A 24,886-nucleotide genomic window follows, 5' to 3' on the forward strand; every position below is an offset into this window, starting at 1 on the left:
ACAACAGAAAAATATATGTTTACCTATCAGTACTTCATTTAAACCATTTTATTCGGTTACTTATTGAAATATTTGCCGCTTGCAACCGGTATATAAATGAACAAAAACAAAATAAACTTCAATGCTTTCTTAAGAAACCGCGTGAAAACCAGAAATAGATCTTTAAATGAACATGTAATACACAAAATATCAAATGAAATCCATTTCCTGTTTGTCTATACCTTTTTCTTGTTGCCCACCTGAATTTCCCTAAAAATGCGCATTTGGTGATTAAATTTTTTTTTTCAAATTGACTCGAAAGTGAACTGCTATTGTTTATTCTTTCGTTAAAGGAGTAATGTCTTTCCTATTTCACAATTCATATATTATTTCCTGACTTTTTATAACCCCTTGTGATTTTTTTACACTATTGAAAAACTCAACTTCCGAACTTTGACCTCAAATTTTACAAATTTGCACCATTCAACGATTCTACGACCAGACAAAATTTAAAGTTTGAACATTTCTCTAAACGAAAATTTATAATTTAGCCTGCAGTTAGGGTGGTCCATTAAAGTTGAAAATTTGTTGGCTTGGTCACTTCACTATAAGACTAATTGACCAATTTCAATGGAATAATTCCTTTTCATATTTTACATATATGACAAGCAAATGTAACTGATGACCCATGAGTGGTAGAGAACTATGGTCTCTTTATACGAGTCTCTCGGTTATTGAGAGGGAAACTATGGTCAATATCACCAACTTAAGCTATGTTTTACATAGAATGAATGTTGCTTTCGGTTTAAATTCAACTGAACGATAGACAAAAAAGTCGGGAAAAACTATTTGGCATATTAAGAAAAAGACTTGTTTGATTTGGTTCGAAACAAGCACATGACTTTTGGAAGAAATTATTACCTTTGGTACATCAACCATGATTTAGGATCTAGTAAATGTCTGGTATGAGGGAGAAGGTTTTATTAGTATGTCGTTACGTTTTGTGTTATATGTATTTTTTGGACACTTGTACTTATGTATTTCTTTTCATCAGATTAAAATGAAAAAATAATGATGTGTTTTACCTTTTTTGTCGCTAAATAACTAATAATTGTAAAGCGTTGTTTCAGGATTTTAGGAATAGTGCAAAAAAAAAAAAAAAAAAAAAAAAATAATGATTAAGTTGTGTTGTCGGGATTTTTCAAGGATAGAATGAAAATTCAAAAAGGGTCAAATGGTTCTGATTCAAAAAAATAATCTTATGTCACACCTTGTAACCGACTCGATCATTAAACAAGTTAGGTATATGTATTTGCGATGGAGACTCTGAAGTGCGATGATCACGATGGTTTGCGATATTCACGCTGAAGTGCAATGGGCCGTTTGCTGATGTTCGATGGTCTATATTACGCACGATATTAGTTAAATATCTACAGATGTTCAATTATTATGCGAAGTAGATTTTTGTAATGGTTAGTACAAACATTTGCATTCGTCATTGTCTATGTATATCCTTAGTTACAGTTACATACTTAATGAGAGATCGTCTTCTTTGATTTCATACATGAACATTATTCTTGGTTCCTCTCTTGCGTTCTCCGTCTACCGTAATATTATAATACGGAGAGTATGTCTGCCATTGCGTATGTATTTAAAGAATGTCACGCTCCAGTGTATGTAAACAAGAGAACCTTTTGTAGAATTAAAAAAACAAATTCTCAACAGGAGGTTCACTGTTCCTTCTCCGCCAATCACTGCCCATGTACCGTAGTATGAAAAATTTATAAACCCCTTATTTACTTAAAAACCATAAAAACTGCTTCTGACAAACAAATAAACATCGGCGTCGACATGAACAGCATTGAAAATAAAGTTTCTGCAGTCCATCGCACTTCGGATAGCGTCACAATGCTACCATCGGATTTCTACGTGATTTAAAACAAACTTCAGGAATATGACAGTTGTTTTCTTTTGGTTTGATGTGTTGAACTTTTGATTTTGCCATTTGATAAGGAACTTTACGTTTTGAATTTTCCTTGGAGTTCGGTATTTTTTTATTATTTTAACTTTTTTGAACACTGACAAGGGGCAAGGGAATTGCAGAAAGGAAATGAATGCTAAAGGAAGGAGATATTGGAAGCCGAGAAAATAAAAGTTGAAGTACATCTTGGCCGACCGTAGAAAATTAAGCCAAGCTACGCGGCTAGTGTCATTAAAAGTCCAACACAGTCGAGGATAAGAATCATATAAGATTCATACACAGTGGATTTCTAGAAAGATGCTCAACAATTTTAATTCATTGCCTTTGACTGAACCAGGTATGAAGATTTCTCCTAGGATTTTGTCATGTTAGCTGATAAAATATACTCATATCCTTCTCCGCTCAGTACCCTGTTAGCCGTTATAAACCAAGAACAGAACAAAGAAGTAAAAAATTAACTTGCGATTATCGGTATATGTGGAACTTGGGTTAATAAAAAAAATCAAATTGGTGTACTTAATATTTTGTTTCAACTAGTAGTGCATCAACAGCCCTACCCAAACCCAATTTACGCACACAAGTACACCTTTCCCGTCATTTAAGCACAAACAATACAATGAATAAAATAATTAACATATTCGATATGTTACACTAAGACGTTCAAAATTAATACAGTTCAAGTTAATTTCAGGCATACGATTTGAATTCGACATTCAATGATTTGACACAGTCCTTTCTTTAAAAGTCTAATTTATACACCTTAGCGTCGAGAATATACCTTTTCATAACACGTCTACTTCAAATAACCTTTAAACATCAAATATATGTAATTTTTACTATTTTTAATCATATTTCATATTGTGTTTCTCAGATTTTTAGAAAATTTTATCGACCTTCCTAAAGTCATCGCTAAGGAAGCCAGAAAAATTACGAAACCAATTATATATAAAAGATAATCAAGAAAGCAGTTAAAATGCAGAAGTGGACTTCCTTTCTAGTGAGTTATATATATTTCAGTATAATTGCTACCGTTAATTACTGCTATAGGTCTGGAAACCATTTAATACCCGAAGTAATTTATAAAACAGTTGAAATTAGCAACTTTATTATACTAATGTATCATACAGTTTAGCATTCAGCGTGTCCAGCAATCCTTTAAATAAACTTTCTGTTTAAGACTACCAATCCTACACTGAAATTATATATCTGAATATTGGTTTATCGGTATACATTTTGTATTTATTATCAATAATTTAAAACAACACTAGATATTAGTATTATTGTTATGGGCATATGTACATTCACGGTTATTCAAAATGTCGATGTCTATATTTTGGCATCGCACAAGGTTATGTTTTTCTTTGATTGATAATGGCGTTTTTACACTTAATCCATCGGATGTTGTATTTGTACTAATTGATGTTTTAGTTTTAGATACATTATTTTATTAGTTATTGGCTTTGAAGTAGCTTTCAGTTACTGCGAGTACTTTCGGATTAGTTCTTTTGTGTGTCTTTTGTGTGTTTGTAAGTTGTTTTATATGCTTTGTATTAATCTGATAAGTTAATCCCTTTTCAACGGTATACACCGCCACATTCTGTATATGCCTGTCTAAAAAAATGAAAAGAACATCTCAAGTCAGGAGCCTTTAATTTGATTGGTGTGTATTGCTGTATATCTCATCTTTGGTTTTGGTTTATTATATGGTATATAAATCAGGCCGTTGGTTTTGTCGTTAGAATGGTTCTACATTTGTTATTTGGTGGACTTTTATAGCTTACTGTGTGGTGTTGGTTATGCTCATTACTGAAGGCCGTGCTGTGACCTATAGATGGTAACTTCTATGTCATTTGGTCTCCGTTGGAGAGTTGCCTCATTGGCAACATACCGCGTCTTCTTATTTTCATGTCTCACTTTTAAATATGTAGTCATGATAATCAACATTCCCTACAAAATAAAAACAAAACAGTACTAATCTTGATACACCAATCCATAAAAAAACAGTACAGTAAATATGGTTAACTAAATTACAAAAAAAGAGAATATCATGCATATGTAAGACGGATTGCAAAAGATAACAGACTAAAACAGTTCAAAAGATTAACCATACATTGCTACTCATTTGCCTTCTTGAATACGTTCAAAAATAGCCAAAATATTTGAATACCCTCGTTGTTTAGCTTTATCATAAGGTGTTTCTCCATTTGCATCTTTTGGATTACGTTTTGCTTTCTTCCTGAATAGTAATTCTACCACGTTTTCCTGACCTCTTGTGCATGCTGCATGTAAAGGAGTTTTGCCTTCTTTATTTGATATATTGATGTCCGCATTATTTTTTAGAAGAATATCAACAACTGAGGCATAACCCTCCTCTGAAGCAATATAAATAGGCGTATTACCAATTGAATCTGCTTTGGACACGTCTGCGTTATTCAGAAGTAATAGTTTAACTGCATCTACATGACCTTCCCTGCAGGTAATATTAAGCACTGATCCATCCCACTTATTGCAATGCAATGGATTGGCACCTTTCAAAAGCAATTCTTCCATAATCTCTACGAATCCACCTCTACTTGCAATATAAAATGGTGATCTTCCGTCCCTATCAAAGTTCTTAATATGAGCATTGTTTTCTAATAGCTTTTTGACAATATCGAGGTTGCCTTTTTCACAAGAAACATATAATGGCGACTTTCTGTTTTCATCACACTGATTCACATCGGCACTTGATTCAATCAAAGTTTCCACGACCTCTAAATGTCCTTGCTCACAAGCGACAAAGAGTGACGATTTACCACACCAGTTACACTTCGATATCAAGCTCTTGTCATACTCTATGAATAGTTTAATAATTTTATTATACCCCTCTTGGCTTGCAATATATAATACTGAACGGCCATCATGGTCAGTTTGAGTAATGTCACATTTTCGTTCAAGTAATAACTTAACAACCTTGTAATGCCCATTCGTTGCTGCAATGAAAAGAGGTGAGCACCCTCTTTGATCAACTTGACGTTTATCAGCACCGTTTTCTAAAAGAATTTCTACAATATCTTTTCGCCCTCGCGCAGAAGCAATAAAAAGCGGTGTTTCGTGTAAAATATCCGGTTTTGAAATATTTTGTTTATTTTTCCTCAACAGAAATTCCACTATACTTTTATGACCAGTAGCACACGCAATGAAAAGGGGGGAGCGTTCATAGTGATTACAAATTAGTATATTTGCTCCTTTTTCAAATAAATATTCTACCACATTGTTGTGACCCTCTTCACATGCGGCAAACATTGGAGATCGCCCTTGATTATCACATACGGACATTTTAGCACCATTTTCAAACAATAATTTTACTATTTCCATATAACCTAAAAAAGAGGCTACGAGTATCGCTGACCTTTCAAATCGATCTATTTCATTTACGTTGCAATTCATTTTTATAACTTGTCTTACTAATTCGGAATGTCCTAACCATACCGATTCAATAATAGGCACACTACTTCTTTGGGTGTACGAATACATTCTTGAACCTAGCTGTATAAAGCTGCTTCTTTTATTAGAAGGGTTCAAATTTGTAATGTTATCTACACCATGCACACTTTCCTTTTCAATTCTATTTAAATTGAGGAAAACCTCTGTTATCTTTGAATGTCTTTGATCAAAGTATTTACATAACTCTATTCTGTAAATATTGTTTGCTAATTGAGAGTTATGAAATGTGCTGTAGGTTATCCCGTTTTCCAGATCCTTCAGTATTCGGTCAAAATACCATTTTTTATTCTCCGCTTTCTCAACTACGATCTTTTGTAATTGGTATGAACGATCAAAAGTATATCGTTCGCTGATAAATTCACTAGACGCATGGTTTATGAATGTACGCAAGGACATTTGACCACAAAGTTTTGCAGCTATATCAAATATTCTCACGTTTTCAATGTGATATACATTTCCTAATTTCGTAATATAAACATGTAATCTAGTCATCTCTAATTGTTCCAACTCTTCTTTAATACGCTTTGATATGTAATCTGTTTTCAAATCCAAACTTATTTCGGAATAGAATTCTGCAAGAGCTAATTTTATGTTAAAAGGGCTACTCTCTTCACCCAACCATTCTGGCTTCAACTCATTGTCAAAGAGTACACATAATGCTATCCCGCAATACCAAAAGATGTTACTCTCCTTTATTCTTATTAAATCAGTATTGATAAAATTTAGTGGACTTTGAAATAACTGACGCATTTCTGCTGCAGTTTTTCCTTCAGAAAGTTTTACAAGTAGGCGAAATTCGAAGTCTTCAACAGGACACTCTTTATGAAGTCCGGACTCTATTTTAATATTTTCAGCATGATACATTTGCAACATTTGCTGTCTCTCATCATTGGTCAGCTTCCACTGTGAAATGTCACATTTATATTGATCAGGTATATCTAAGTGTTGAAAAATTCTGTCCTGACAAATAATTAACCGGGAAGAAAATAAAAACTTAACTCGATTGTTTCCAGAATCCTTTATTGAATGAGTGTCTTTTTCAATTAGTTTTAAAATTTGGTTGATCTTTATCTTCCAAATTTCTACAAACTGAATGTTGATATGTTCCTTACCACACATATCATCAACAACAAAAACTTGTCTCCTACTAGAGTTGTAAAACTCTAGAATATTAGATTGTCCTGACTCTACTGGAACTACATCAAAACCAAACTCGTTACACAAATACAGTGCTAAGTGTCTCATAATTGAAGATTTACCAGTGCCCGGTCCTCCGACAAGTAATACACAATGGTCATCAAGCAGCTTGTTTTTTACCTGCTGTACGACAGTCGTTATGATAAACTTGCGATCATCTTTCTGCCAGGCGAGGAGATATTTTTCGTGAAGATCTGCAATAGTATATATGAAGATTATCGATGGGTTTTACAACGAGAGGGTGTTCCTCAGCTACAATATCATCAAAGGGCAACATCCCTGAAATGACATGTGGTCAAGAAACAACCTGGAATTTAAAAACCATTGATAATCTGTGTATGGCTATTTTCCCTATGAGGTTAATGTTTACATTGACAAATGTACGTGCGCCTTTAGTTTCTGATGATAATTTTTAATCTCAAGCGAGTAGCGGATAGGAAAAATTGTCACAAAAAAGATAAAATGAAAACTATAAAAAAAAAACGATAACTACTTATAAAAAGTTATAAACTAAATCATGTAAATTGCTTTTAGTCAGATATTAAATCATACATAAAATATAAGCTCGTCGTCAAAAATGACGCTATTTTAATTCAACGTTTTGTAGTTTAATAAAATATTTTACAATTGAAGAGAAAATACAAACAGTGACGAATTCACAAAATATTCTTCAGAATGTTGAAATTATACCTGTTCCTTTTGTCTTACCAAACATCAAACATCTCTATAAATGATAAATTAAAGTTAGATAAGTCTAATTACCACTAATTTCCTTAGGAACTTTGACATTCCTAAGGCCATCAAACTCAATGTCCAGTTCTTCAATATAATCATCAATACCGCCTACAATTACAGCAGAGGAACAATGGAGTTTGGTAGAAACTATTGTCATTGATACATGTAAAATACTATAATTTGTGCAACGTATACTTTTCAAATAACTTAACAACCCTTTAAATAACTTGACAACCTCTTTAAATAACTTGAGGATGCAACCCATGCAGTAGGTATTTTATACCACTATTATGTTCGGGAAAATGAAAGCACAATATCGATAAATAGACTGACGATAAAGACGATCAAGAAAGTATTTGCGCCTGCAAATAATGAGGTAAAATTCAATAAAACAAATATAAATGTCAATCAAATTCTGCAACTACACATGTTATTGCATAATGTGTTGGTTACTTCGTTTATCAACACATCAACCCTATGTTAAATCTAAATATATATTTGTAAAAGAATGTCTTATTGTTTAAAGAGAGGCGAAGGACAACAAAACGACAGTCAATCCCAAACGTCGAAAATAAGCTGACAACGTCATGGCTAAAATAAAGACAAACAGACAAACAACAGTACAGAAAACACAACATAGAAAACCAAAAACTGAGCAACTCAAACTCCACCAATAACTGGGGTGATATCAGGTGCTCCGGAAGGGAAAGTAGATCCTGCGCCACATGTGGCACTCGTCGTGTTGCTTATGTTATTACAAACCCGATGAAAAAAGTCGTATTGGAAAGGTCACATTCAGGGAAAAGGGAACAGGATTGTTGTTACTGTGAAACAGATATACCATAACGGGCAATCATCTCGTGATGGCGTCCGTACAATTAACATGATCAACGAAGGGGCGATTTCAACTTTACCACTTGGAACTCTTGGTTTAATAGCTTCCTTGTGAGCAGCACCCCTCTATCAAGGAAATCATGATTTGAAATACAAGCCCTAGAATATAGTGTCAACTTGGAGATGTATACTCCGTATGCAAGCGCTGCTGAAATGTTGCTACACAGAAATAGATAATATAAAAAATTGGAAGCTGAAATCATCTTTTTTGGTCGTAAAGTTTTGTTTTTAACTGACTCTCATTGTTAATTTTTAGATCTAAGTCAATATATGAGGCAGACTTAACTGTATATGTTGTATCCGTTATCTCAAGTTCGATGGGAAAGATTCGTTCAACATAGTCACCAAATATTGAATTATGTAGCATGTTTAGTGAGAGAACACTATCTATATAGCTAAAATTGAAGTAAAATAATACTGGTAACTTCTTTTGTTCCTTCATAAAAAGTTCCTGTATGAATAAAGGAACAAGTCGGCAGGAAGAGGAGTACAAAAAGAAACGTCATTTGAACGTAAGAAATGTGTTGTCAATCAAGAAATCAAGCATCTTGATAATGTCAGTTTTAAAGATTTTTTGTTTGAATCAGAGTAATTGTTTTTTAACAAAATACAATTAATCCCTGCCGAAGACAAGAAACTTGAAGAGGCGTATCGTGATTGAGCAATTTCCTCCTGTAATATTAATATGACCAGTGATTATTTTAATTGATGTAGAATTTGGTTTCTGTTACTCTAACATATTGCAGCTTACAAGTCCCGCAAGAAAAAACACAATGACTATTTTCCATTTTTTAACTTATATGTTTACATATATGCTGTAAAGCTGATTAGTTACTTTGATAATGACAGTGCTTTCAGTGTTGGTGACTATACAGCACTTTCAAATCTTAAGAACAGGACATTCCTTTGAAAATATCATCTTTAAAATAAGAGAGACTATCCCAAAATTGGGACACACAAGGTGGAAAATAGGGTGAGAGAGAGAGAGAGAGAGAGAGAGAGAGAGAGAGAGAGAGAGAGAGAGAGAGAGAAATAGAAAGTTTGCACAATACAATTATATCTGTTTAAACGAACTGTACAAGATGCTGCAATTTGTTTTATCACCATCCTATTACACCTGGATTGCTGATGTAGCTAGTTAATCCAGCGTAATGTAACGTAAATCTTAAGAATATATAATAACTACTTTCATTACAATGATTAACGTGTTAAAAATACATTCTTATTGTTTTTTATTAGAACAATACTAGCTTCATAGATTATATATGCACACACGTTCTAACGAAGAAAATATTCACATAAATGTGAATCAACAATTATTGATATATAAGTAAGATATTGTTACCTTTAGTTTTCTTGATCTGGTTAACAAGATGCCGATAACTTGGGTCACTGTTTAACTCTGCTAGAAATGCTTTGCACGCCTCTATACCACTTTGCCAGACAATTTCTAAAAGTTTCTTATTCTTTTTTTGTGGACCTAGACACAAAAAGATCTGTTCTTTATCTTGATCAGTCAGTATCCTTTTTGATAAAAGATGGCCCACAATCGGTTCACATTTTATTGTATTAATAATATCCTTAATATTGACCTTAATGCAACGTTTAACTGTACCAGCCTCTACAAATATAACATAAAGAATAATAATAATAAAAAAAAACCATGTGCAACCATATCGTAATAATGTGATTGTTTAAATGGAATCATAACTTTATAAGGAACATAATAACTATTTACATGTGTTGTTATCTGATGCTTACCTTTGGTATATTGAATTTCATCCTGTACTCTCTCGGTCTGGTCTTTAATGTCTTGAAGATTTCCTGTAATATTTGTTTAAGTATGAATAATGCATCAGATTCGCAGGATATGATTAATATCATCCAACTAGCAAATAACCTTTCAGATTGATTTTATGACTTAAACCTAAATTTTGGGGAAACAAATTAAGAAAGCAACGAAATACCATAATTTGATGAAAAACAGACAAATGATAAGGGCTTTACTTTAATACTTAATATATATATAAAAAAGGAAAGTAGCTATTCCTGTGCATTTGCATTTGTTTTTAGCGTGTAAATATTTTGGAGCATGAATTGTTATTCCAAAGCTTTTCTGGTGATTGAAAAGACAATTAATAGTATAAAAAACACTTCAAATGAAACGATTGAAACTGCGAGGGGTATGGAAAAAACATATGGTTAAAGGGTTTATTTGAATTGCGCTCTTTTGAATTTTTCATTGCTACGAATCAAACATATAAACAGAATCCCAACATGGAATCAATTGCGCTAAATATATACAATATTCGAAGGATTGTGTTTCTCATTATGTTTTCGTGATAAAGGGTTAATACCTACAAACTAAAAGTAATATCTATAATATTACTTTAGATTTTTGTTTGTTTGATCAGCTCTTCAAAATTTGTATTAGGTTTTGGATTTCAAATAGTGTTGCCGCGAGCAAATTTAAAGAGACAATATTATTAAAATGCGCATTTGGTGTTGTATAACTGGTATTATTAATGTCATTACTACTATTCGATACTTCTGCTGGTAAATCGTAAGCTCCCGCTGGTATCGCCAGCTTAATAGCCAGTACTTGGGTTCTTACATGAAAATATGGGTATTATGCAATTTAAACTTGCGGTATAGATACTTTGAAATTTTTTGAAATTCATGAATATTTCTCCTTCATGCAAAGCTCTGAATCCTTATTCGGTTTTTTGGTCATACTTTAGGTTTTGTTTCTAATTGCCAGCTCTTAGTTATTAATATGTTCTATATTTTAAATATTCTTCCGTCCAGAACCACGTGAGAGACATAAATTGTCGAAAAGCGCATCTGGTGTAGTAAAATTGTAATCGGAAATGTTATTATATATTTCGTACGTCCAATGCATTTGTCTGGATTAACTTGATCATGAACGATTAACTTTTGAAACCTAGGGATAAATGAATAAATAGAAATATTAAGGTATATGACCAAAAGTGACCGAACACATAACAGCTAAATTTATTTAAAGTCACCAAATTCATCCAAGAAGGTTCGTGAACATAGTAAACACTCTGCATATCCCTATGTGTATCTTTGATGACTATTTTCGTGTTGAATATGACAATCACCAAGTTCACATTGTCGTTTCTATACTATGGTCCTCCTGTTCCGGTTTTCGACATCACCGAATGCGATTCATCCGGTTTACTTGCAATGTACAACACGACAGGCGTCACGATTGGTTCACAAACTGCTATCTCTTCCGAAACACCTGTTTTCAATCTCGATTTTAATGCTGATTTCTCATTGATGGATTTGTGTCATATGATGTATTCATTAGCTTTTTATCGTTTGACGTTTTACTTTTTCTTTTTGAGACGGTGTTGTGAGTTATCGTTGACTTACTTATGTGCTAAATCCCCTCTTGATACATCATTTGTTCTGACGATTTTATCCTTAATATAGATTGACATAAATTGTGTAAACTACCATATACATATTATTACATTTACATGTAATATGTATAGTTAGACCATGTCCTCATACGATACACAACGTCAACAGGCAATAGTTGTTTAGACAATAGACGGAATTTGAGTAGGTATCGAAGAAGAAAAACAAAAAAAAGAAAACATATCAGATCTCTTTGATTGGAAGTTTTGCTTGAAATGATATTTTAACTCGCGTCTTCCCTGTTGTCTATTGTACTGTCTAAGTGTTTAGTATTTGCAACTGTACATCATAAGATGAAGGGATTAAAAACTTTTTATAAAAACAACTATGATTCAAAGACCACGTATTGATTTCGGAATTTATTTTGATTCATTTCAATATTTACTTGACTATAGGTATTATAATACGAACACGGCATACTCAAAGAACAATATTACATATATACTAATTGTACATGAATAATGATTTAAATTGAATATAATCAGCAATGTGATCAACTGATATTTAAACTAATTATGAAGCGGGCACAGATGTAGGTACATGTGTCATTGAAACACAAAAAAAGTGGCGGAGTGAAGATCACCAAAAGTAAACTTTATAACAATTAAAATCATTCTGTAATAAAATAGTGGTCAAGGTGTATAAAACTCCAATATTCAAGCGAAAAATATAAGTATGCGAACAAAATGTTTTGCGAACAAGGTGAATGTCTCCAAAAAATATGCAATAATTCATTCCTATACTCATTTATACAAATTAACTGAGCACACATAACAATGGCGGACATGATCATGCATTTAGAGTCTTTTTTGTGAAAGGTTTTTAATCCCTTCATCTTATGATGTACAGTTGCAAATACTAAACATTTAGACAGTACAAGAGACAACAGGAAAGACGCGAGTTAAAAGTTAAAATTATGTATTATAAACATGATCGTGATTGTGGCGAATTGTCGATTGACATATTGCTGTGTAATATTGAACATTTAGGTAAAAGTGATTATCTTCAGAAGACCATCAATGGACGAAGTAAAAAGTAATAGCCTAACAAGATATGTTTTTTTATTGAAGCAACTGTGCACTTGCTAGATAACTACAAAGGGATTTTATACAACCAAATTCTATTTACTTTTACATTAATTTATTAACCTTTTCATTTTGATGTATTTCCATAGTTAGCTATTACTATGAGACTTGTAAGGGCCGAACATTGCATGTACAATAATTTGTTTTGAAATACAAGATTTATGTTATACTTACTGACATTTTTTGAAAATGTTCTATACTTTGTACCACACTTCAACATACATATTATGAAAAAACCTGAAAATTGAAACACATTAAGGTTTAAAGCAATAGTGTTTTTTTGTTATTAGACTCGTCTATTAGTATTTGAACGAAATGAAGTTGATGTGATAGTATATTTTATGTTGTTTATGCATATAACATTTGTGATAATAAAAAAATGAATAAACGAAAATTACTTTTGAAAGAACAACCAGGTTTAAATGCCATAGATATGTCAGTTTATATTTCCACAAAATAAATTGTCTTTACATTAAAATGCTATATTTTGGCCACATGAAATACACACGCAACTTGTTAAATCCCAGTTCTGTTGCGTGTATGACTCGACACATTGCTCTTTATGTTAAATGTTCGTTAAATAAAACGTTGGACTCTTAAAGTTTTGTACATTTACACTGCACATTGCAATTCATTACATTCCTTTAATAAGAACACCTACTATGTTTTGAAATATAAGGTATCATCGATGTATTAGGTGAATGTGTGTATGAATTATTAAAGGCGAATAGTTCTACTAGTGGAGCAGAAAAAAAATTGTCTACTCGTTGTAAGCACCAATATCCAACCCTTTTAAGCATACACAAATGCAGAGTGTTTTATGGTATGTATTGAGCAATATCTAATTTTCTATACAGTGTACTGTGAAATGTTCTGTGCCTTCTCGTCTTGTTGCTCTTCGGTCCTTTTGTTGCCTGGTTTTACTGAATGTTGTATGATATATGTTGTATTGGTGTAATGGTTTTTGATTGTTTACTTGGTTTTTCTTCCCTTTTCCTATCTCTTCATTTTATAGAGATGATATTCAGTTCTAAGTGTGTTTGCCCCTTGGTTATGGACAACTTGAAAAATCTGCAGATTGCATATTGCTTAATTTGTACACTAACAAATTGTGAGAATATCATAGACACTAAGTGTACTTTAAAGATATCGTTTGTTGACCAAACAAAAGAAATGTATTGGCATTATTATTATTGGATTTACCATAGCAGACCATTGCACTTTTTTTTGTTTATCATTTTGCTATGAGAGATTCAATTACATTATATGGAAAACATCAAATGATATTATTTCACCTTCGTATATTGCCTCATGCAATAATGTTTTCACAAGACAAATATCATGCCTAAAATCCTATCATATCGTTTAAGAATATATAAGTAAATCCCGTTCATCATTGGTCGTACCGAGAAAAATCAATTATAACAATTATGAATGGCCTGTGAAGATTGCCAATGTTGTTTTTGTTTTGTCGTATGCTACTGAAATGGTAATAAGTTGTGCATAAAACGTGCGTATCTCAATTGAGGAAAACTATACTTAAGTTTCATTTTTGCACCTAAATCAGTTTGTTTAATGCAATTATAGTCGTCGTCTCACTTTATATCATTGTATATTTGTATAAGGGATAACTATGTCTTGTCTTTATTCTTGAATCAATGGACTGAACACAAACAATACTAGAGCAGAATTGTTTTTGGGAATATCCAATCTGTGGTACCTGATCGGTATGGCAATGCATAATTCTACGTAATTACTGAAAAACAGATGAAGCATTTACTTGTAATAATCAAAGAAAGAACTGCAATGCATGCTTTTCCCTTCCAATTGAGGTCTTCTTGTTCCTTTTCATCTGAAAGTAATGAACTCTTATGAAGTATCCAGTATTTGTTGTTCTTTATACTGTAACTGTTTTGCTACTTGATAAAATACATGAACTGAATAAAAAGGTTAAGTTGCCAATTTTATTTCAAATATCATAAAACACTCTTTATGCAATGGAAAGCCATAGTTCTGACATCGAAGTTTTAAGTATCGATGTTAATCAGTACTTGCTGCTTGCAATATTTAATTTTGGTTTATTGTTTAAGCATAATTACTTTAACTTGTTTAAAATCCCTGTTTACCATGTATTGGGGTTTCTTGTTTATGAAGACCGAACGGAGTGAATTGTCTCTATTTATTTTTCTCATTCGTGTTCATAGAATGGTGACTATTGTTTTCAATATATCTCTTCATATCTATCAATTATTAAACCATCCATTATCTGTAGGACGGTCCAAAGGTCTCTGTGATAGAAGACTCGACATGTTTCTATAGGCAATCTGTTAGTTTCCATAGACATTCGTATTTGTCTTTTTTTAGACGGTCTTGTAGGTCTTCGAGCTTCATTGCTTTGATCTCGGATTCCAGTTAGGATTAATAATCGTAACAGTACCAATTGTCTGCACCGGATGCGCATGTTGACAATTTATGTCTCTTCAGTGGTGCCCGTGGCCAAAATATTTGAAAATGGAAAATGTATTTGGATGAAGAAATAAAGTAACTTGTTGCAAGATGTTCTTTTATAATGTGAAAAGAGTTGAGGTTTGATGAATTTATTCATGTAATTTTAAGGACAACTCCCGCAAGATTTCAATTTGATAGTTTGTAGAAGGTGTTGTAGCTATTTGAAAGATATTTAGTAGACAAACAACAAAACTAACATCGCTAAAATAACATAAGCGCTCATTCCACTTGAATGAACAGTTAAAAATAGTAAGGCAAATACGACAGAGGGAATCAGAGCAATAAGTTAGTTGGATAAATGTCTTAAATCAAACGAAATATTTACCACAAAAGGCGTATTTTAATGGTAATAACAATCTAACCTTGTGTCCCTGCAGCAAAAGGACATGCTGTGGATCTAGTGATTGCTTGACTTGTCATACTGTTTTATATTAAAGAAAATTTAAAGATATTATAAGAAATAATAAGAAATGATAAAACTGTTGTAAATTGATATTTAGGAAACATCGTATCTAACATTGTAATAAGTGTTCCACCAATGCAAGACTTATTTAATTATACAGAAATTTATATCTCGAAACAAATATATAGAAACCAAAATCATGAAAAACTGATTGATTAGAAACTAATGAAATATTCCAAATAAACGGCAAAGACACTCTAACTGTTCAACTACTGAATCAAACATGGGTAAATTCCAATATTTAACGTGCATGCCAAAACTGAAATATTGATTACATTTGTAGATATCTAACCTCTGGTAGTCTATGAGTGGACATCTAAAATTACCATCCCAGTTAATTTTGTTAATGCATTCATAATCTGAAAATATAAATTTTGCTCATCAACTGTAATTAAACCTTTTTGTGACATTATTTCATAAACATATACTTAATGGTATTCACATACTTTAACTATATATAAACCGCCAAATACTATGGATTCATTTAATTTGGTGTTAACTAATTTTTGTACATTGAGATAAAAATTAATTAAAACTGATTTTCGATGTCCTGGTTTTGCTAAAGTCTACATACAATTATATCTTCACGCGCGACTAAGAATGGATAGTAGTTCTTTAAACTGTCACTTGTTTCCAAGAAACTTTGTTTCTTCCCCTAAATGTCGCTGTTTTGACTTAGAAACTAGTTCACATTTTTTATTATTTTGCCCACTATATTCAGACATAAGACAAGAACTGATAATATCATTTGGAAGCCTAAAATTAACAGTACCAATAGACACCGAATTTCTATTAAATGGCTCAAATACGATTTCAAATGAAGAAAACATTAGTTTATTTCTCATGGTACAAAGGTTCATTATTAAATCTAAAAGGTTTACAAATTAATAATTCACACAATAAACCTGTAAGCATTTCGTCTTATCAGTTGCATTTTTCTTTACTTTTCAGTTCATTATGTAACTCAACTGACATTATCAATATTTTTATTATGTAACAGAGCATGTAGTTTTGATTTATTTATGTATAATGTATTTAATTTATCAAGGAGACGGATTAATATAAGCTTTTGTTGCTTGTTTCCGAATCCTAACTGTGAATGTGTTTATAATTATACTTGTATTATTCATAATGAAATATTGTTTACACCAACATGACCAATTATATAAAAAAAAAAGCCTGCTTCATTATACATTTGAAGTCGTGGTTTACCAAGTAATTGCAAACATATCAATTATAATAGAAATTTTCAACACTCACCGTCGACCTATTATCCCTACAACTAATAGGTGAAATGGAGGGGTCTTATCTTTTCTTAAAAAATGGAGGACATACACGATGTGGGTTCCTTGCTTTCAAAATAGTTTACAATCGTTTTTTCTTAACTTTTCATAGACCTGAAAGATAAATCCTACTTTTCTTTACATTACGGATAGCTATGTTTCCATGGTGTATGAACTTTGCTTGTAAGTATATTAGTATATCATATTTATAATCAAATTCAGTTACCAGGTGAAAGAACTCCAATAGACAAGCATGATATCAAATAGCACGAACAATCTTCTCTTGCCGGGTCACAGTGACAACCATTCCTTGGTTTGGCAACGAATGTGTAGCCTTTTGTGTAGTCACATTGACACATCTTATTTGACGTGACATTGCCATTGTTTGATACAGTCTGACCTTTACCGTTGCAATCCGACTTCTTAAATATGCATGCACTACTTCCATTTGTCCAAAACTTAATTGGCTGGTAATGCTCGTCATCACAGGGTTTTCCATCAATGTCACCTCGTATAACAAATTTGTAACCTAAAGACATTGTACAAATAAGATACCTTTACATAGTTAACAAATGTTCATAACACATAACTATCTTTTTTTTTATTACGGTTCACTTCACCATCCGAATATATTTGCGATATAATAGCAACGTATTGTCTATCTGCTGAACAATTCTTTACGATGTAGTTCATATACCTGTAGTTTTGTACAGGTATATAACGACAAGTGATGTCAATGATGACAATATGTCCAAAAAAGAAGGAGGTGATAAGAACTATTTGGTTCAATAGCTTCCTTGTAAGCAGCAACCCATTATCGTGACAATATGATAGACAACGCAAAGTCTGAAATATCGGATCAACTAGGAGATATTTTTTCTACAGGCAGGAAGAGATTGAATATGGCTTCATAAAGACGAAACGTCCACAATAAGGATATAGCCATCGTCTCTATTGGTACAAAGTTGAAGTTTTTCTTTCAATTTGTCTTCACTATTCAAAATGAGTTATATTAGTATATCTTATATTAATTTATTCTCCGGGACGACATTATTTATAGTATGGGTACCAGAATATGTATTGTTCATTGGGTATAGAAAAATGTTGACGTGCCTATTTAAGATAATGGGAGTGCCTATAACATGCATAAGGTTTGTTCTATAGTTTCTTCAGATTATATTACATGTATCCGAATATAATCATCCACTTAAGACATTGCTATATAAAACGTTAGTTTGTCATTGGGTATTACATGTGTACAGAGAGACGTCAAAATTATGCGATATTTTTGGGGGGATATTATTTTTAGAATCAATATCATTGATTTATATTGTTCTTTCTGGTATATTTTGAAGACAAAAATGGGTATCTGTTTATATAATTTGTCATTGTCCTTACGGAAGGAACTTATTTGGGACATACTTATTTGTTGTTTTATGTCTAATGTTTCAGTTATGTGTTCTATGATGAGAACTTAAACAAATTGTTAACTTCGTCTGGAAGTTTAGAAAAAAAAATACCCGTGTAAAAGGCCTGGCAGTTGTTATAACATTGCTTAACAAATGTTTGTGTGTTACTGGAATTGTTTTGAACTAATTTTCACATGTTTTGTTTGTAAATTCATTATGCTTCAGATTCTTTTCAATAGAATGTATTTGAAATTTGAACCACAATAAGAATATGAATCAAATTAGAATGAGATTTAAGAATCACAATAAATAGTCACCTGGACGTTGAAAATCTGGACTTGGTTTGCAGAATTCTTTATAAGTCATGCTATTTTCGTCATATAGGCAACTGTACCATGGATGACTGCTGTTACAATATCCCCTTGCTCTCAATTTCCATTGGGAAACATGCGGGCATAGCATACAAGTAGCCATTCCTATATACGTCACATACGATGAAATCTGATAAATAGAAAGCTTAAAATTCATACAGTAGCAAGTATATGACCAATAAATGTGTTTCAAATATCAAAAATATTAATTTCAATTACCAAACATAACAAAACTAAGGTTGTGAGTAAAATAATAACCAAACAGCATATTAATTGCTGCTAAGATTCTTCAACATACCCGTTTTTGTAATTTTGCTTGAAATACTTCGAAAAAAAAAATATTACTTTGATAAAAGAGATAATTGATTTTCTTTCTCCAAGCGGAAAAATATTGAAATATTGTAACTTGAAAAAACATCAGCATATTATATGAACAAAAGCAAAACTAACACATTAAACTAGAATTATGTTTTCTATATGTAAATGCGTCAACTGTCCACCATCACTGTTAGATCTGCAGGAAAAGACCTTTTAAAACAAAATAAATGTTGCACATCCGGAAAAAAATAACTTGCTTGAGAAAAGTTGTTATCGTTCATTTCTAGTGTTGTCAATTACCTGCTAATTTCAAGACGTTTCAATATGTTTTTATTAATTTGGTGGCATATATATATATATATATATATATATATATATATATAAAATCCAATCGTTTCACATGTGAAATAAATTCGATTAAGTCCCTCCTCAGACGTCAAACAACAATGTTTGTTGTCCAGACGTTGTCGGTGATATTGCATTATAACAAATTCAGAATGCATAGGAAAAGATATAGTTCCTGGCAGTTTCTTGTTTATTTCCCAAAAGCCAACGTTATGAAACGAACAATTAAAACAAGACTTCCAATATTGAAAAATATTTAAGTCGTGACCGAACAACACAGATAACTTAATCATTGGCAACGCGTCACTCATTGATTTTTTTTTATATTTGATTATTGTGTTTAGCTATTCTAGAAAATATCAGTTAAGTGATAAACATTTTTAGGTGTTACTCAGACTGTTTTGCATTGGTAAAATCTAGATGTGTCAGTTTTCCACCCAACGACAGTATTTTTACAAAAGCTGCTGAACCAGATCTAAATAGTGTATCCCATACAAAATGTTATAATCCACAAATAAAACAACCAGCTGACAACTGCAGGTATTACAGAAAAGTTCAGAGAAGTTAATTTTATAAGTCAACGGTCATTGTGATCGTAAAAATTCCAAGAACAAAGAACAGTTAATCCACCAGAATTAATGCAACCGGTCGCAAGGTCGATCTAAATTAATGCAAATATAGTTACGTATCCAGAACCTTGCTGCAATCTGTTAGAAACTTGAATTAAATACCGGTTATTTTTTTATAGTGAAAGGGTGAAATACTACCACTTTATAGTAATGCCGACACCGTTTTCTGCAACGTACAAAATGTAACTTTTCACTTGTTTTAAATTTTACGTAATTAAAGGCAACAGTAGTATACCGCTGTTCGAAACTCATAAATCGTTAGAGATAAAAACAAATCCGGGTTACACACTAAAACTGAGGGAAATGCATCAAATATAAGAGGAGAACAACGACACAACAAAAACACAACATTAAAATGAAACACACACAGAAACGAACTATAATAGAGCAATGGCTATTTTCCTGACTTGGTACAGGATATTTTAAGAAAAGAATGGTGGGTTGAACCTGGTTTTGTGGCATGCCAAACCTCCCGCTTTTATGGCAATGTTAAATATAACATTAAAATGACAACATTACATGACAGGATTACAATACAAATAAATAGGAGAAGATATAGGACAAAGAAACACACGAATAATAGCTAACAAAAGGCACCAGGTTTTAAATCCAATACGCCAGACGTGCGTCTCGTCCACACAAGACTAACCAGTGACGCTCAGATAAAAAAAAGTTTGAAAGCCAAAACAAGTACAAAGCTGAAGAGCACCGAGGACCAAAACTTCCAAAAAGTTGCGCCCAACACGGCCAGGGTTTTCTGCCTGGGACAAGAACATCCTTATTAATTAGAATAATTTATAATTTTGCAAACAGTAAATTTTATAAAATGACTATATAATAGATATACATGATGAAACCTAAGTGGGGACTAACTACAGAATAAAACGGATACATTACATAAAACAACTTAATCCAACACATAAAATTACACAGCCGAGTTAGCCAAAGCCTCAACGCACAAAGTGACGTTACATTTGAAATTCTGAAAAAACACACAAAGTGACGTCACATTTGGATTTGTAAAAATATTTCCCAAAAATAAGATAGGATTAGGATTGATTCAAGATTAGATTTGTAATACTGACATTACATTTATTAATAACAATGAAAATTACAATACTTAAAACACTTCTTGATTCCAATACGTTATACAATTTATGCTAAGGCACTGCGACTGCTAATTTCCCATATTGGCAAATGCATTCACAATGTATACATATCGCACTATATATTATTGCATGCAATAATGCATAACCTGCAACTAAAGATTTACATTGTAGGTAACCCATCCCAAGGTTCCAAAAGTATTGCTTTCCAAATAAGGCGGAAATGTTTGCAATCTTAATTATAGCCAACATTATGTGTAGTTTGATTTTGTGTTGCGATTTTACAGCACTGTCCAAGCTCATAAGGAAAACTCATCTCATATATGTCCGTATAAATTCGGTTTATACCTGTTCAAAGGCAGACTTATGTGCCTATGTTTATTATTTTCATTAATTTTAGTTAACTTCCATTTGGTAACTGGAATGTGCAGGTTTTGTTATTGCATCTTAAAATGATATAACATATGGTCTGTTTAGACAAAACAGGATAATAGTTTGAAGGTAAATCTGGGTTTAACACCCATAAAATGTCATATACTTGGTGATTTTCTAGTCACTAGATGTCATGCGAATGATTATTGTAGCTTCTAACGGTTAAGGACTATATTTTATAGCTGCCATTAATTCACAGAATCATACTATTCTTTATTTATTTATTTGGCATATTTTGTGGTAAAAAAAATCGTCAGGAGATTTAAAAGTAATGATTTCGAACCTCGACACAATGTTTAAAGCAAACATAATATTTATGGCCATATAAAAGAGAGACAAAATATACCAAAGGGATATCCAAACTCATCAATAAAAAAATATGACAAGCTATGGCAATAGACGAAAAACCACGAAAGGTATCAACAATACACAAAACACAAGACACAACATAGAATGACATCAAAAGTAACTGAAGTTTATATTGCTAACTTTGAACGAAACACAATCTATGCAGATGGACGAAATACAGGCACTGAACTCATTAGAAAAAAAAATCCAGCATAAAAACCCAGACTGAAACTAATATACGTGCAAAAATTATCATATCAAATGTGGAATAGGAAACTCCTGCTTGCTTATATTCTCAGTTATTGTGTTCATTTGAATATGTATATTTGATAAAACAATATCATTTCCATTAAAATAACCGTTTGCAAATGTGGAAGAATAAAAAAGTAATACTTACTGCAATTCAAAAGTGAAAATTGATATTGACAAACTGTACATCAAAATAACATCCTTCCTTGCATATTCTTGCATTAAATATGAACAACGGCCTAGTCCGAATGCTAAGTTAAATTTTTTTTTTAATATAGATGTTGCCATTCGTAGAATATTTCTTTTTATTAGCAATATTTTTCCCCCAACCTATGAAGAGAGAGTGACATACTCTAAGGATTTTAGTTCATCTGCATTATATCGTACACAAGATTTGCGATAAAGGTAATTTATTCATTAACCTCAATACAACTGACAATTAAAAACAATTATGTTATAAACCAAAACTGGAGAAATGAAAATAATTTGAAAATGTGGGGAATAAATGTTGCAACCATCAATGAACAAGCAGAAAAAAAATTAAAATCTTCACTTTTCTTAACAAAACACAATTATCGTCGGATAGCATTAAATGAAATTTCGAGAATGCCGGGTAATCTAAACACATATGTGGAGATAACATGCACGTTATTCTCATTGGTCAATTAAATAATTAAAAACAAAAGATAATTCATCTTGACCCTGATCACGAGATGACCATACTGACTTAATCTGCCTGTAACCAAAAACTTATATAATTCACAAAGAAACCCCGTTCAAATTTACAGTTTCAAATTACAATGTTGATCAGAGTCAAATCCTATACTATTTAAACAATAACATAGTGTATACAAATTTCCTGCCAAGAATGGTTTTATGTATCATAAACTGCTTTTCTGGATAATATTTTGGCTGATATCAAATTTTCCTCAAAACTATGTAAAATTGTTTTGTTTCGAAATGTATGCCTGCAGTAATAGGCGTAAGTTTGCATCAAAATATGTAGAATGTGGAATCGTATTCGTTTGGCTATCGATTAAGCAAACGTGTGAAAGGACTGGTTAACTTTACTTTTGTATATTAAGTTCCAACTAATACATTAGTACCCTAATTAAAATGTTGCCCAATTTACCTCTCAAATACAACAAATGTGCATTGTACGCGCCTCATATGAACCCGCACATATGCGTACTTTCAAAGACATGTGAAGCAATCATTTCCCAACAAACACCATTAATATGCTACCAGTAACCATTTACCATATAGTTGTTTGGCATTACCAACTGTAGCATCGCCATTGTCATTGCTTACGACTATTTTAGTATATAGATTTTATTTATAAAGTTAAATCATGTTCGTTGCTTTATCATATTGCACGCAAAAGTCATGCTAAACTTTTAAAATCAATTTTAAAATTGTCCTTCATGAATTGTATATTTTTTAAGTATTTTCATTATCACAACTAGCTATTATTATTATTATCATTATTATTATTATTATTATTATTATTATTATTATTATTATTATTATAATACTATTATTATTATTATTATTATTAAGATAAACTCATCATATATACCAGTTATAAATGCGAATGCCTGACTCGAGTTTCGCCTACAAAAAATCATCAGTGACTGTCGAACAGAATTTTATTTATATTTTACGTAGCAAAGTAAAACAAAATGTACTCACATAGATAATAACCGACATTCCTATAGATTATATCAGATATAGAAACCCGATTCACTGATATAAAATCTGTATTGGTGTCTTTGGTGGATCTAAAAAGACATGTGTTCTGTTATCCTCATTTCGTGAACGTAAGGTGGATTGAAGTAAGCTACAACCATCTACTATTAATTATAAATTGTTCGCTGTAATCTGTTTTATCCGTTATTTTATCATTTCAATTAGATTTGTTTAATTGTATCTTTTAAAAGTGAAAACATAGTCGCTGTTAAAATAGTTACATACATTAATGCGAATGCAAAATAAAAGAAATACCAAATTAACAAAACATAAAAGTTGCGCGGACAGTATTTTAGTTAATATTGTCTGCATTGTTTTCATTCGTTGATTGAATCACCTTCATCTTTAAAGACTGTAATCAATTTTAGTTTGTAACAAAATAATAACGTTCGGAGCAATTTCACTTTAGTATGACATATAAGACATAGACAAATAATACTTTATAGAAACCGGATGCGGACTGACAATAAAAGTAACAGAGAGGCGAAAGATACCAAATGGACACTTAAACTCATAAGTTGAAAATAAACTGACAATGCCTTGGCTGAAAATGAAAAAGACAAACAGACAAACTATAGTACATAAAAAACAACATAGAAAACTAAAGACAGAGCAACACAAACCCTTACAGAAACTGGAGGTGATATCAGGTGATCCGGAAGGGTATTAACATGTTAAGTATTGTTTATTTTGTTCATTTATATATCAATCGTTAAAGTTTACCTGTATAAGTAAGGCTATCTTGTCCGTCTTTTGGTCCTTTTCTAGTTCTTAAATCAAAGGACATGTATTGTCTTAAGAGAGTTTGTTAATGGGTTCTGTAGTTGCGATGGTCTGATGTCATGTCCAACAATTGAATGTAAAAAGTA

At 31.9% G+C, this 24,886-nt stretch overlaps 1 protein-coding gene and 1 long non-coding RNA gene across 2 annotated transcripts; both read right to left on the reverse strand.

Moving 5' to 3' along the window:
- Positions 1-3,048: 3,048 nt before the first annotated feature.
- LOC127714681 (uncharacterized) lies at positions 3,049-16,131 on the reverse strand. Its single transcript, XM_052220744.1, has 8 exons — positions 16,071-16,131; positions 15,678-15,736; positions 14,588-14,659; positions 12,982-13,044; positions 10,034-10,096; positions 9,618-9,893; positions 7,406-7,486; positions 3,049-6,837 (listed from the first exon to the last, which is right to left on the reverse strand). The coding sequence occupies exons 2-8, from the start codon at positions 15,733-15,735 to the stop codon at positions 4,079-4,081; spliced, it is 3,372 nt and encodes a 1,123-aa protein (XP_052076704.1). The 5' UTR covers position 15,736; positions 16,071-16,131; the 3' UTR covers positions 3,049-4,078.
- Positions 16,132-17,293: 1,162 nt separating this feature from the next.
- Positions 17,294-24,092, reverse strand: LOC127714709 (uncharacterized). Its single transcript, XR_007987880.1, has 3 exons — positions 23,961-24,092; positions 18,788-18,971; positions 17,294-17,590 (listed from the first exon to the last, which is right to left on the reverse strand). It is a non-coding gene; the product is annotated as an uncharacterized LOC127714709 (long non-coding RNA).
- Positions 24,093-24,886: the final 794 nt, after the last annotated feature.

This window comes from Mytilus californianus, unplaced genomic scaffold (genome assembly GCF_021869535.1).
Source record: "Mytilus californianus isolate M0D057914Y unplaced genomic scaffold, xbMytCali1.0.p SCAF_9, whole genome shotgun sequence".
Taxonomy (NCBI): domain Eukaryota; kingdom Metazoa; phylum Mollusca; class Bivalvia; order Mytilida; family Mytilidae; genus Mytilus; species Mytilus californianus.